At 44.6% G+C, this 15,218-nt stretch overlaps 2 protein-coding genes across 3 annotated transcripts in view; one reads left to right on the forward strand and one right to left on the reverse strand.

Moving 5' to 3' along the window:
* Nucleotides 1–14,460, reverse strand: part of MTRF1 (mitochondrial translation release factor 1) — a 34,106-nt gene extending 19,646 nt beyond the window's left edge. Inside the window, exons 1-5 of one of the 2 annotated variants that reach the window (XM_075336854.1) lie at nt 14,214–14,460; nt 12,258–12,703; nt 10,284–10,366; nt 3,220–3,301; nt 2,141–2,248 (exon numbers count right to left, since the gene is read on the reverse strand). In XM_075336854.1, the coding sequence (XP_075192969.1) occupies nt 2,141–2,248; nt 3,220–3,301; nt 10,284–10,366; nt 12,258–12,693 (709 nt within the window). In that variant the 5' untranslated portion in view covers nt 12,694–12,703; nt 14,214–14,460. Of the gene's footprint in view, nt 1–2,140; nt 2,249–3,219; nt 3,302–10,283; nt 10,367–12,257; nt 12,704–14,193 lie in introns of both variants that reach the window. The other variant, XM_075336855.1, reaches the window with a different exon arrangement.
* Nucleotides 14,461–14,526: 66 nt separating this feature from the next.
* The window catches only part of NAA16 (N-alpha-acetyltransferase 16, NatA auxiliary subunit), a 116,929-nt gene continuing 116,237 nt past the window's right edge, over nt 14,527–15,218 (forward strand). The window contains exon 1 of the mRNA XM_075336853.1: nt 14,527–14,687. Coding sequence (XP_075192968.1) covers nt 14,634–14,687 — 54 coding nt within the window. The 5' untranslated portion in view covers nt 14,527–14,633. The remainder of the gene's footprint in view (nt 14,688–15,218) is intronic.

Raw genomic sequence — 15,218 nt, forward strand, 5'->3', positions numbered from 1 at the left:
GGGCTACACGGAATGAGGGTGCTGCAGTGGAGCGGGTCATCGGGGGCATGAGCAGGCTGCAGCAGTGCCTGCCGTGACCACGTGGACCCGCTCATTTAATATGCACGCCCATCATCTCTCAGCGCTGACAGGTGGGCGGGATGATGGGCGAGGAATAAACAGCCGGCCCACATGATCACCCCTGGCAACTACAGCCTGGAGTGATCATGTGCGGCTGTATTCACGGCCCCCTGTGCATCATCATCAGCGCGGGGTACAGTGAATCAGTGTACTCACCCGTCACCGTTCCCCTGCAGCACCGCGATGTCCTCCTGGCTGCCGCTGAGTGGAGACTAGCGATGCGCACAGCGATGACGTCATCGCTGTGCGCACGTGTCCACACGCAGCCGCCGGTATCCAGGAGGACATCGCGGTGCTGCAGGGGAACGGGGACGGCTCCACTCAGCGGCCGTCGGCAGCCAGGAGGAGATTGGGGACGGCTCCACTCAGCGGCGCTGCCGCTGACACAGACGGGAGGAGGAGCGATGCTGCAGGGAGTGAGGTGAGGTAAGGTGAGTATGAACGTTTTTTTTTTTTAATGTGCCACAGGATGCGGGCCTTATACCAGCATGCGTGTGTATAGCACGATGGGGTTATATTATGAGCAGGATGGGGGTACATTATGAGCAGGATGGGGGTATATTATGAGCAGAATGGGGGTATATTATGAGCAGAATGGGGGTATATTATGAGCAGAATGGGGGTATATTATGAGCAAGGATGGGGGTATATTATGAGCAAGGATGGGGGTATATTATGAGCAAGGATGGGGGTATATTATGAGCAAGGATGGGGGTATATTATGAGCAAGGATGGGGGTATATGAGCAGGATGGGGGTATATGAGCAGGATGGGGGTATATACAAGGCATGAGGATCATTACCAGGATGGGGTATCTTAGTCGAGAATTTGGGGATATTAGCCCCATAACAGTGTCAGCAGCAGATCCTCGCCCCATAACAGTGTGTCATGACTCCATTTTTTGCTTAAAATTTTATTTTCCTATTTTCCTGCTCTAAAACCAGGGTGCGTCTTATGGTCAGGTGCGTCTTATAGTCCGAAAAATACAGTAAGTGCTAATACTGGAGGACATATGGCTCTGATAAGGCAGATAAACCACTGACCGTAAAGGGTTGTGGTTAGCCTGATATACATGTAAAGTTATAGGGGTTTTACCATGAACAAAGAGAATTAGAAATCAATAGATCTTGGAATAATAATAAGTTCCATAATTGGATGTTTAAAAAAAATGTCTCTGTGCTGAGATAATCTTATATATGTGTCCCTGCTGTGTACTGTGTAATGGCCGTGTCTGACTGTACAGGAACATGGTCTGATCATACCAGAGCTCCTGGGCCGGGGAGGAAGAAAAAAAAAGTATACATGTATTACAGCATGGGATAGCAAATCATTTTTTTCTTTGTAGGTAAAACATCTTTTTAAAAACAGGCAAGGAAATGTTTTACCTCACAAAAAGAATCAACTGTGATCCTGTGCTGTGCTATCTGTATACTCTTCTGCTTCCTCACCAACCCAGGAGCTGTGTATGATCAGACCATGTCCCTGTACGGTCAGACACAGCCATTACACAGTACACACCAGGGACACATATATTAAGATTATCTCAGCACAGGAACATATATAGCTTTTTTTTTAAACACATCCAATTGTGGATCTGATTATTATTCCAAAATCTATTGATAAAAATTAACTTTAAATACAACTTTGTTTGTGGGAACCCCCCCCTCCACTTACATTTTCCATAGGAGCTGTTAATCTAATATTGGGAAACTCACAACTCCGACCATCTTCAGATGTCAGGGAAATAAGGTTTTTCTTGAGGGGTCTGGTAGTGATTTCTCTTCCTACACAAACGGACACACTCAGACATCCAGATATAGACAACTCCTATTTTACAGAAGCCCAAAAAGTACATTCTGAGTCAAGAGAAGGTGGTCTTGAATCCGGCCATATCCCTGTCAGCCAGATGCCAAGCCATTAGAGGACTAGAGTATTGAAGCATTGCTAAGAGAAGTGATTCCAGTATTTTCCCACGATTAGGTAGGAAGTAAAACTACAAAATAATGCACAAATACATTACCAGAGTCATTTGCTGTGTAATTCAGAATCTCAAAAGACCACGACTTGTAAGAAGCATAATTTCTGTACATGTCAAAAACTTCAGCAGTAAACTGTTGGCAAATGTCACCTGAAAAGACAAGTCCCTTTTAAGAGTGGAATAATGTGTAAAGCCCCCATAACACTTGGCCGAGCGCTCTCACATTCTCTATGAGAGAGAAGCTGCTGGACTCCTCTGACACCAGTTCCTCTCCATAGGAAGAGAAGGATGAACAGTGAAATTCCAATGGCCGGATCTTGCTCTTGCCCAACATTATTTGTCGCAGAGTCACGAGGCCCCATAACAGACTGTCTGCTGATCCTGCCAATATCGGTGGGTTTGGCCGATTTTAGTTTAATCTACCCATGGGCCTTAAGATTGGCAAGTAATGATTTCTAAACTCCTTTATAGTCAAGACACAAATTAAATCACCGTGATCTGGTATTTTTGGAACAAACTAGTGATATTGATAGCCTAGCTTTAGTACAAGTCATCAATATCAGATTGGTGCGAGTCCAGTAACCCCCATGATCAGCTGATAGCAGAATGAATAGATAGCTGCTGAATGCACAGCTCCTGTGTATGAGCTGGAATAGCACGGCTCTGTACATAGTGTAGTGGCCGTTCTTGGGTACTGCAGATCAGATCCCATTGAAGTGAATGAACCAAGTAACAGCTGAGCGGTGAGGAAGCCGGATCAATCAGATATTGATGACCTATTCTATCTTAAGGAAACTCCATCGATATCAATGACCTAGACAACTCCTTTAATCGCTGGGAACGTTTCCTTCTTTTCGGGTTATAATTTCTCCACCTTCACTGTTCTGGCTATAAATAGTTTTAAGCCAAATTCAATGAACCCCCCCCCCCCAAAACTATAAAAAAGGGTTAAATTAACTGACACGTTGTCTATGTTTAGACAGTGAAGAATAAGATGCACATATTTCTAGATGTACTGTGATTTTTTTTGCTCATTTTTGAAGAATGACTGATTTAGGTTTCTACAAGTATGGACATGTAACTTGCAACAATGAATGTGAACAGAACATAAGGGGGCTTACCTCCGGTAGTTCTTCCAGACACCACCTCTAATACAGCATCATTCATATCATATTTTTCCTGAGGCACGAGAAAATGTAGCAACTAAAAAGGAAAAAATAAATATATATTTGACAAGGAAACTAATTTTACATATCTTAATGATTAAACTAAAATTCAGTTTGAAGCCTGCTCCTCTTTTCTCATGTAGACATGTTTCTCCCATTAATCTATGCAGGATGAAGTTCGCTAGCTACTGTAGTTACCTTGCTTGCCTGCCTTGTTAAAGTTTGATAAGTTGGGCATTTCTGAACGCAGTAATACCAAATATATGTATATTTTTTATTTTTAATGGGGCAAAAAAGGGTTAATTTGAATTTGTGTTTTTTTAAATTTTTTTCCAGGATTTAATAGTCCTCTTAGGGGACTTCAAGCTGCGTTTAAACTGGTTAATAGCCGCGGGTGGATCTCTGTTAGGCCGGAGTCACACTTGCGAGGGACTCGCATCACATCACCCGGCATGGTCGCACACTCTCCTGGCAGGAGTGGGTGGGCTGCATGTATTTCTATGCAGCCGAGATGCTCCTGTCCGGAGAGCATCAGGCTGTGCCAGGTGATGCCGATGCAAGACTTGCGCGAGTCACTTGCAAGTGTGACTCTGGTTTTAGAGGCCCTTGATGGCCATGGTGGCAAGGTTGGTGTGTGATTGAGTGTGTGGACAGGTGTCTTTTATACAGGTAATTTACACAAGGTATTTAGAAAAAGCCTTCCCTATCAGTTTTACAGAGATGTGGCCACTATTGCAGTGTAGTGACCCACCCCTTTAATACAGGAAATGCGTGCAGAGTAGGAGGGCTTTTTAAAGAAAAAAAAAATAACAAGGTCTGTGAGAGTCAGAATTCTTGCTGGTTGGTAGGTGAGCAAATAATTATTTCATGCTATAAAATGCAAATTAATTATTTAAAAAAAAAAAATCATACAATGGGATTTTTTATAATTCTGTCTGTCACAGTAGAAGTATACTTGTGATAAAAATTACAGACCTCTCCATTCTTTGTATACTGTCTTTATTTATAACAGGGAAAAAGGAAAGGGGAAACATAAAATTAGGTGTAGCAAGCATTGAAATTACTTATTTTACAATTTGTCATTTTTTTAAACAAACAAACAATAGGCTTTAGATATAATTTGAAAGGCAACATTAAATAAATAAATAAATAAATAAATAAAAATATACAACTCCAGGATTCCTAGCAACTATTACTATGCAAAAGAAACATACTGCAAATTTTGCAAACACTAAGAAAATTCAAACAACTAATATATGTAGCAAAAAAACCCCCAAAAAACAAGAGAATAACATCAAAGGTCGTATATCTTAAGGGTTGGGTTAAATTTAAGAGACCACAGATACCACCTCTCAGCATATCTAGAAAAGTTACCTTCCTTCAGGGCTATGTTGTACTCATATATGTTGTGTAAGGAAACCCTATCTATAACTTCTTGTATTGAGGGGACATCTATTTCCTTCCATTTGGACGCTAGTAAAGATTTAATGACCAAAAGAATATGGCAAGTAATTTGTTTACACCGCTTTTTCAACTCCTTCAAACCAATAGATGGGAGAACTAGCTCAGAGGTCAAATGAATTCTAACTGAGGTCACCGTATATATAAGATGTTGTGTCTTTCCACAGGGTACCCAACAAAGGACAACTCCAAAAAATATGGAAAAAAGAGCCGGTACAGCCACAACCCCTCCAACAAAGACTTGAATTAGAGGATGAGATGACATTCAATCTCTGAGGCGTATAATACCATCTACTAAGTAATTTATAGTGTGTTTCCTGCAAATTAGCACAAGCACAATTCATATATGTGTGTTTCAAGGAAGTTTGCCATCGTTTAAGCAAAAATGAGCAATCCAGATCTCTTTCCCAAGATTTCATATACTGTAATTTAGTCAATTGGAGATCATCATTGAATATTCTGTAAATGTTACTAGTTTTCCAGAAGATCTCATTAGTCGAATTGTGCAAAAGAACATTCAGTAATCTTGGAATCTTGAAGGCAGAAGTTGTTGTATCTGCCAAGAATTCACTTATCCTAACCCAATTAATCTTTTCTGTATCAGGCAGATGGTATACCTCAGCAAGAGCCTCAAATCCTAAAAGAGAATTATTTCTTAACAAATTACACATGTTTAAAATTCCCTTCTTTTTCCCAACCATCTAGTTTAATACGTGGGATTAATAATTCTAATAAATCTAACGAGACCTCTCTAATCTCACTGAGGGGTTCGCCCTGGCGTAATAAAATATCTTGCAGTAATCTCCACGCTCTTGTTTCTGCCTTGGTAGTCGGATTATCCACTAAACGTTTGTTTCTTTTTATTAAATATGACAAGAGCACATCCCGTTTATGACGATTATGGCACAGGCCTTTCTCAATGTACATCCAACTATTGTTGAAATGATCCAGTAATGTGTTTTGTGTTTGCTTGACCAAATTCGTCAAATAATAGGCTTGGATATTAGGCAAGCCAATACCTCCATTTTTCTTATGCTTAAATAAGGTAAGTTTAGAGATTCTGGGAACCTTCCCCTGCCAAACAAAAGATGAGATCTGTGCTTGTATTTTAATCAATATTTGTTTAGGGATAGTCAAGGGCAGACAACGCATTATATACAAAATTTTTGGTAGAATAAGAGCTTTATAAGAGACTATTTTCCCTACCCGGGACGTTTCAGTGATTTTTAAGGTACTCAAAGTGGCTTGAATTACATCTAAGGCGCGCCTGACATTACCCGAAATTATTTGCTGTAAATTAGAAGGGATAATTATACCTAAATATAGAAGCTCATTGGACGACAAGTCTAACAGAAATTCTAACTGCAAAAAATGACGTAAATGTGGGTCTAAATTATACTGCAACATTTTAGATTTGGAATGATTAGATTGATAATAGGAAATATTAGAAAAATCTGTAATAATAGAACTAACACGCCGCAAAGACTCCAACGGATTGGTTAGCGTCAAAAGAATACCTCTCCAATCTTTGTAGGGGGGAAAACTTGCAAACTTGGCAGTGTATGAAATACAAATTTTCCCCACTGTATATAGTAGTGAGTGCCACAAAATCATGTCCCCAACACATGTCATAAAACTGTTGTGGCCAACCCAGTCAATTCATTCTGCAGCCAGCAATAGACAGTGTAATGCAGCGGCTATTGGAGGCAAACCGTGCAAAATTTTTAATAAAACTCAAATTGCAAAAATGGAGTTTTAGCCCAAAATAAAGGTGCAAAGACCGCCCACATGTGTCATTAGAGGACATTGCAAGGGGCAGAATATATCAGGACAAATAGGCCTCAATGAAGCCGGTGCCTAAACTTTGAAATGTATCTGCCAGGATAGCAGGCCTGCGAGGGGGGGACTGGAAAGGGTTGGATGTGCCAAAAAAAAGAGTCTGCTGGAATTCTGTGAAAAGCCCCCACTGCCAGAAGTAGCCTGGAAGAAAATTGCAAGCACCTTTTCCTTAAGATGTAATCCACCTCCTTCACAGACTTGGATGACTGTTTTCAAGAGCCCCATGAGGAGGGGGAGTCGCTGGTACTGGTCCGTCTTCCCTTTCTGTGCCATCTCACTCTAGTGGGTGAGCGATACGATACTGGAGATGGATGGCAAGGACCAACCACCTGGATGCCTCTAAACACTGAAGTGTAAGCGGTAAAGGTCCTGCTGTGGATCAGACCACACTGTTCTCTAGGTCGCTTAGGGGGGTGACAAAGTGGCTCTCGCACTCTGTTTACCCAATCACATGCCAAGCCTAAAAGCCCCCCCCCCTCCTAAAAGAAAAAAAAAAAAAAAAAAGAGAAATTAAATGAAAACAACAAAATGTAAGGTAGAAATGAGTACAAAGGGAACTGTGTCTGCCTCCTACGGATTCTGAGCTAGAACTGATTAGCTTGGCTCCAGTCATGTTTCCTGTGTCCCCCAAAGAAGCAATAGAGAAAATTGTATATTCAGCCCTTTCCCGGTCCACATAAAGTGCATCCATGCATCCAAGTAAGACAATATAGTGAGGGTAGAGGAGCGAACAAGGATCTGTGGATGAGTCACACAAAATAGGTCACGCCCCTGTTACTGATGTAATTTCCTGGCTATGAAACGCACATGTGTGATATCAGGGGTGTGGTAGAGCACATAAGAACCTGAGAACAAGCCGCCCGCAATAGGCCAGATCCCTAGTGACCGGTATCCATTCATGTTGTAAGTGTCGCCTCTTTAATGATGTATGTGGTCACATTAGAAACCTGGAATCTAGGTGTGATCGCTTGTATCGTCACTGTATAGGGGCATCAATGGGACATATAAAGTCCACTATAACCATAGGCTCTTGCTTTAAACTAGCACAACTCCTTGCAAGATGAGTAAAAACCACAATGAGATATAGAACTTCTGGGAGAAAAAGGAGTTAGAATCAAAGATTAGAACAGGCCATGGCTCACCATAAATCCGATGAGACTAAATATGGAAGACCAAAACAAGTAGGGCTATAAAAAATAACTATAGTTTATTTGCTCATTAAAGGGAATTGGTCACCAGGATTTTGCAATGTAAGCTGAGGACAGCATACTGCGAGGGTTGGAAAGTAAAAACATCTGTGCTTCTCTTATGTGTGAGCCATTGTTTACTCATTCTAAAGGGTTTATTGCTCTGGGATTAACATTGGTGCACTCCTCTGCAGAGCAGTCCTGCACAACCCCCTACTGTGATTGACACTTCACATTCAATGCACAATCTCTATTGAGAGCCTGGTGAGGGCAGAGACAGCCCCCAGCTCTGCTAAACTCAATTCTGAGGTAAAGTCAGAATGGCTGCACCTAGAAATCTAAGTTAAACTTGGTTAGTTTCAGAATATCTTTGCCTACATTATGCTGGTCTCAGATGACGTAGCAAAAACCTGGTGACAGATTCCCTTCAAGTCCACTGGAATGAGAGGCATTGAGTCAGAATTTCCATCTCGTTTCCTTCTGTAATCATTTTTGTAAAGAATACCTCCTGTATTGGATGGTTTATTTTTTTTTTCAATACTCATGAAATGTATAGCTTCAGTGCCACTCTGATGTTCCTGATTCATATGTCTGGCTATGGGTGTGTCGAGTACATTGCGAATGTCACCCATGTGTTGCCCATATTGCAAATGTCACCCATGTGTTTCCCACATTGCGAATGTCACCTATGTGTTGCCCAAAGCACTTCCTGAATTCCCTGATGGTTTTACCTACATTCTCTTTGCCAAAAGAGCAAGTAGCTTTATAAACAATGCTCTTGTAATTAATGATCTCTCTGATCTTAAATGATTCCCCTGTTATTTCACTGTAGAAACATTTACCGGCTTTGACCTAAGAGCAGGCCACACATTTGTCACATTTAAAGCAACCTCCAGGCCTGGAGAGAAGCCATGTGCTTGCCGATAGGGGTGATATGTCATGGGTCCATACCAATTGATCCCCAATGGAACTATTTTTGCAGCAGGTGATCAAGGGTACTATCCCTATGTGATCACGGATGTCTTCATTCATTATAAGGATCTCCCAGTGGTTTTTTTAGGACAACTCTGACTTGTGGTGGCCTATTGTCAAATGTGAAAATTAGACAGATATTTGCATTATTTCCCTAGTTTTTTGACAGGGTATCAAAAGTCCTTCTCTTTTTTATTTCAGGGAGTAATGGTAGGCTTCTCTCATGACTCGGTCTGGATACCCCTCAAGAGGAATCTGTTCCTAAGATCTCTAGCTTTTTCCACAAAGTCAATTTGGTCAATGCAATTCTGTATTAACCGCAAATATTGTCCTTAAGGTCCAGTCACATATAACGAGATAGTTAACGAGATTGTTACTACGTCACAGTTTCCGGATCATTGTTAAATCGTTGGTGAGATGTCACACAGTCATTTTCCCAACAACTTTAGTAATGATGCAGCGACCTGTATAACGATCTCGTTGGTCGTTGGGACCACGTCACATAGCAGCTATGTAACGATTCCGACCTCAAATAGGGGCGTAGTGTTTGACGCTGTAAGCCACGTAGGCGTGCATATGCGTCGCCTTTTCCACACTCCTCAGCTCCGCTTGGTGGCCAATACTGCGTTCTGATTAGGCGGCCAGTCTAAAAGGCAACTTTTTATCGCTGCATCCTTTGTCTCTTTTTGAGCCTTGCTTTGAGGATAGAACCTGCGACTCCACCCGGATTCATTCGTACTTTTTTCCCGGTTGCTTGCTTTTCAGATCGAAGCTGCATCTGCACCCGGATTCATTCATCCCTCTTTCGTTTCCGAGTGTTTGCTTATTGTTCTCAGCTCCAACCGATCGGTGCAGAGGGGGCGCGGAAAAGGTGATGCAACTACACGCCTACATGTCACACTTTAAGCTCTCATCTAGGTCGTTAACGAGATCGTTGGTAGGTGTCAAACATACAGATCCATCCTGCCCAGCAGGACTCCAACGAGCCAAAAATGGCCCAGGACATTCAGCAACGACCAACGATCTCGCAGCAGGGGGCGGATCGTTGGTACGTGTCAAACATAACGAGATCGCTGGTGAAGTCATTGTTTCGTCACAGAAACTGTGACGTAGCAATGATGTCGTTAGCGATCTCGTTATGTGTGAAGTGGCCTTTAGGAATACCTTTCCTAAGGGAAAATGGATGGTGGATATCCCATCTGAGTACATTTGTTGATGTAGGTTTCTGGTAAATTGTGGTATCCCCGGTAACATTTTTGGATATCGAAATTAGAACATCCAAACCATCTCTTAACTGTCTCCTGCTTGATAAATAGTGATTTTATCAAAACTACACTAAGCAGGCCAGTAAGTAACATCGCTGGAATCAGGGTCTCTGCCCCTATATTATGCTGCTCTCCGATTAGGTGGCAAAATCTCTTTAAACAGTCATAAGCATTGATAGATTCCCCATTAAGTCCAAGAAAAATCCTTACATTTGTGTGATATATATATATATATATATATATATATATATATATATATATATATAAAAATAAAAAAAGTAATACATTTTCACACCTTTTCCTGCATATTTGTAATGTTTTGGATCATGGAATCCTTTTCTTCCCGCAGTAATTCTTCCTCCTCCTTGGACTTTATGTCTGTATGAAAGAAAACGGTTATTGTTTTCCTGAAATGTAAGGTTTATAAAGCAAAGCGATCAGCCTTAAAACACTTAAGATTTGTTTCATGTCTTCTCTTTGGCAAACAGACTCTTTCCCTGAAGACAAGCAGGAGGGAGGCTGTCAGGCACAAAGCATAAGGCTATGTTCACACAGTGCATCTTAAGATGCAGCGTTTTTGGGCCCAAAAAAAACCCCCGCACCGGCGGCAAAAAACACATGCATTTTTGCCGCGTTTTGCCCAATGTGTTTTTTAAGCCAAATCTATTGACTGGAAGGGCTCAAAAACACTGGAAAAATGCAAAAAGAATTGACATGCTGCATCTTACACGCAGCCAAAAAAAGATGCCCAGTGCGGACAGCAAAATAGAAAACTCAGACTTTGCTGGGGAAAGAAAATGCATGCATTTAGGTGCATCTTTGTGACCTCAAAAACGCACCAAAAGATGCCCTGTGTGAACATAGCCTAATACTGTGTGGATGGCTAATCTCATTAAAGGGAACCTGTCAGGTCCAATATGCACCCAGGACCACGAGCAGTTCTGGGCGCATATTGCTAATTCCTGCCTAACCGTCCCTGTGTACACTAGCATAGATAAAGAGATCTTTAGAAAAAGTATTTCTAAAGATCTTTTATCTCATGTTAATGAGTGCGGGGACTAGTCCCAAGGGCATTTCTCCCCTTAGCTAGTCGGGCCACATAGCATGGTAGCTTGTCCCTGTGGGTGTGCCAACATGCTAATAAATACGCAGCGACACCGCACATACCTCACTGTTCATGGCGGCCGGCGGATGTGCACTGGGCACGATCCAGAGTCCTCAGCACTTCTAGTCATGCACACTATACCTCACTGAAGCTGGAAATCTAACACCCGGCATCAGTTTGGTGCACATGATTGGGAGCCTAGGGTACTCCGGTTCATGCGCACTGCGCATCCATCCTCTGCCGGCCGCCATAAACAGTGAGGTATGTGCGTCGTCGTTGCGTATCATTAGCATGTTAGTACGTCCATATGGGCGTGCTTCCACGCTATGTGAGCCGACTAGCTAAGGGAAGAAATTGCCCTTGGGACTAGTCCCCGTGCTCATTAGCATAAGATAAAAGATCTTTAGAAATACTTTTTCGAAAGATCCCTTTATCTATGCTAGTGTATACAGGGCCAGTTAGGCAGGGATTAGCAGTATGCACCTAGAACTGGCCGTGGTTCTGGGTGCATATTGCACCTGACAGGTTCCCTTGAAGCACAAATAGTGAATCAGTGGGGTCCAGTGCTTTCTTGCTCTATGATGGGGATCCTGAGCTGAGAACCTCTTCCACAATGGATACTTGTATTTTGTAAGGAAACGTTCATTACTATCCTAGCGCTACAATTTCAGAGAAGCAAAATGTACCATAAACTAATGTACTATGTGCAATATAGTACACATCATAAAGATAAATGGATGAGCCTGTCTATGTAAACTTACCCGGTAGAAGTAAAAAGGGTTCATCTCTGCGCTGGTGTGCCATAAAGATCAGTGCTTTATCTTCAAGATGTGACTATATTCTATACGTTTCAGAGTTTCTTTCCTTCATCAGGTTCATCACATTAATAAATGTGATGATCCTGAGGAAGGAGGGTATCTCCGAAACGCATAGAATAAAGTCACATCTTGAAGATAAAGCGCCGATCTTTATGGCACACCAGCGCAGCAATTAACCCTTTCCAGTCCTACTGGCTATCACAAAGTATCCTCAATAGTGGGGCTGCAGCAGTGTCTGACACAACCCCCCCAGGTGAGCAAACCATAAATTCTAGGCTCACCGTACCTCACAGATAAGACCCTTTTTTGCGCTCTGAGTCCTCCTCTCCAATGTATGTAAACTTACCAGCAAACATGGCTTCCAACTCTCGGACTTCACTTTCTGCTTCGTGTACATTGTGAAGCAGGGCAGTGATGGCGGACAGCTCCGTATGCCGCTGGGTGTAACCTCTGCGCTCCTCTTCTTTTAAGGTAAGCTGTAATGTCTGTCCTAGCTCCCTGTGCTCCGCCATCAGTGACTGCAGGTAGTTTTGTAATGTCGGGTTTTTCCATAACGCACCGAAGCCATGAGAACAGGATCGTCTCGACTGAAGTCCAGAAAGGCTGAAAGCTGGAAACGTGCTGGGCTGTGATCCGACACAGAGCGCCTGCCGCAGTCCGGACCGTGCAGAATCAGGGCTCCACGTGTGGGGGCCACACACACGGCCCCTCCAGAAGGACAGGATGCACAGACGGGGGCCACACACACGGCCCCTCCAGGACAGGACACACAGGCGCTTCATTGGGGCATTGCTGTCAGATGTACAAGAGAAAAAGATCAAACATATTTTTATTTTATCAAATGTTTTAGGCTAGGTTCACATATCCATTAAATTGTATCAGTCACAATCCGCGGCTCTGGTAAACAACGCAATCCGTTTAGCGGACTTGTATTAGTGGCGGATTGCGACTGATGACCTTGCGTTGCATCCGCTGCACAGCGGTCTGTCGTTTTTGGACTGACCGCCGGGCGGAAATAACGCAGAATGTAACGTTTTTCGGGCTGTCAAAATTAACGCACCGCGCAGGAATCTGTCGCAATCCGTCAAGCTTGTAATGTTTGTCTATGGTGCTGGATTCTGTCATAATCCGTCTTACGACGGAATCCAGCGCTGGATTCCGTCATGCTCTACTGAGCATGCCCAGGATGTTTGGCACACCCACTGGGCTGTCCCACACACAAACGGATTATGACTGATCCGTCAAAAAAAACGGACGCACAGCGGATGTAACTGACGCGACGGATTATTATTATTATTATTACTTATTATTATGGCGCCATTTATTCCATGGTGCTTTACAAGTGAAAGGGTATACGTACAACAATCATTAACAGTGTGAAAGGAATCCTGTGAAAAACACATCCGTTGCGTCAGTTGACATCTAAAAAACGACTGATCCGTTGCTGACGGACCTGACGGATTTAAAACAACGCTAATGTGAACCTAGCCTTATTGAACAATAAGTTTTGCATCAGTCACATGCGTTGCTTGATGCATGTGACTGATGCGTTGTACAACGGATGACAAAGAACAGAATTCATTGTCGGACTCCGTTGTGTGCGGGGGGCGGAGTGCGAGGTGGGTGGAGCCGAGCAGGGCCGTGGCGCTGAGGAAGTCAGTGCCACAGTCTGCATGGCTGGGGACAGGTGTGTGTGTATACATGCGGAGAGCGGGAGGGGGCGGAGCCGAGCGGGGAAGCGTCGGGCTCCTTGCACACGTCATCAGGGTAAATATCGGGTAACTAGGCAAAGCGCATTGCTTGGTAACCCGATGTGTATCCTGGTTACGTGTGCAGGGAGCCAGAGAGAGCATGAGCAGCGAAATCCTACGGATTGCGCTGCTCAAAAAACGTTACAAGCTGCGTTCCTTCCGCCCCGCGGTCAGTCGTTCCATGAGTCGGGCGGAGGATGCAACGCAGCATCATCAGTCACAATCCGCCGCTCATACAAGTCTATGGGAACAACGGAATCCGCCAAACGGATTCCATTGTTTACCAGAGCAGCGGATTGTGACTGATACAAATTAACAGAAGTGTGAACCTAGCCTAACATCAGGTGCATTTCTGTATGGAATATAGGAAGAAAAGCCTTGTCAAGAGGTCACCACGTGACTGGGGCTAAAGTGATACAAATGCCAGAAGGGATGAGATGCTGCACTGTCAGTGCTCACCCACTGCGGGCAGCAGCCCCGGGATAGTAGCCTTAACACGGATATACACCGGCCTGCCTGCCACTATCATACCGAGCATGCGTCCTCCTCACCTGTGCTGCCGGCTCACATCGTCCACAGTTCACCGGCAAAGGCTGAGGTCACGGAACTAAAGACTACAAATCCCACAATTCACAGGGACGGAAGCCACTCACTACGGAAGCCGAGAAATGTCAATCACCAGTGCGCGCACTTATTCACATCGCTGTATGACTGAGTGAGAGCTGCGAATCTATATGTGCAGACGTAGTCTCCGCTAACAGCGGGTGGCCAGGAGAAATCTCAGGTTATAGCTCGGTTACAGCACGTGGTGACATGCGGAGAGCAGGACACGTCACTAGTGTGCGCCGCCCGGAATCATCGGCAGTCGCAGAGTGCGCATGCGCATTTTAGTCGACTTCTAGTGCGGCCTCGGACAGAGGGGGATTCTTCCTGGAGACCCCCGAGAGGGGCGGGCGGAGCTCGGAGCCATCATGCCGGTTGTCACCCTCCCCCCCAAGGAGAACAACATCTTTAAGAGGATCCTGGTGAGAGCCCAACCCCTGGCCCCAGAGCTGCCACTGTAATGCCTTGTAGCCTGTGTACTGTAGGCTGTCACCCCGGGCACCACATGTCCCAGCGTGCACCTCGTCTTGCCCAGCCTTCCTGAGCACAGTCCCTGTGTCTTCTGTCATTACCGCTCATTCCATGTCCTGTGTGAATGGGGCTGATCAGGGTCCTGCGGTCAGACCTCCGGCGGGGGCTGCAGTGTCGGGTGTCACCTGCCCCCCCCCCCCCGAGCATGTCACCTGGCGCCCCCCCCCGAGCATGTCACCTGCCGCCCCCCCCCCCCCCCGAGCATGTCACCTGCCGCCCCCCCCCCCCGAGCATGTCACCTGCCGCCCCCCCCCCCGAGCATGTCACCTGCTGCCCCCCCCCGAGCATGTCACCTGCTGCCCCCCCCGAGCATGTCACCTGCTGCCCCCCCCCGAGCATGTCACCTGCTGCCCCCCCCCCGAGCATGTCACCTGCTGCCCCCCCCCCGAGCATGTCACCTGCTGCCCCCCCCCGAGCATGTC

This window comes from Anomaloglossus baeobatrachus, chromosome 2 (assembly GCF_048569485.1).
Source record: "Anomaloglossus baeobatrachus isolate aAnoBae1 chromosome 2, aAnoBae1.hap1, whole genome shotgun sequence".
NCBI lineage: Eukaryota > Metazoa > Chordata > Amphibia > Anura > Aromobatidae > Anomaloglossus > Anomaloglossus baeobatrachus.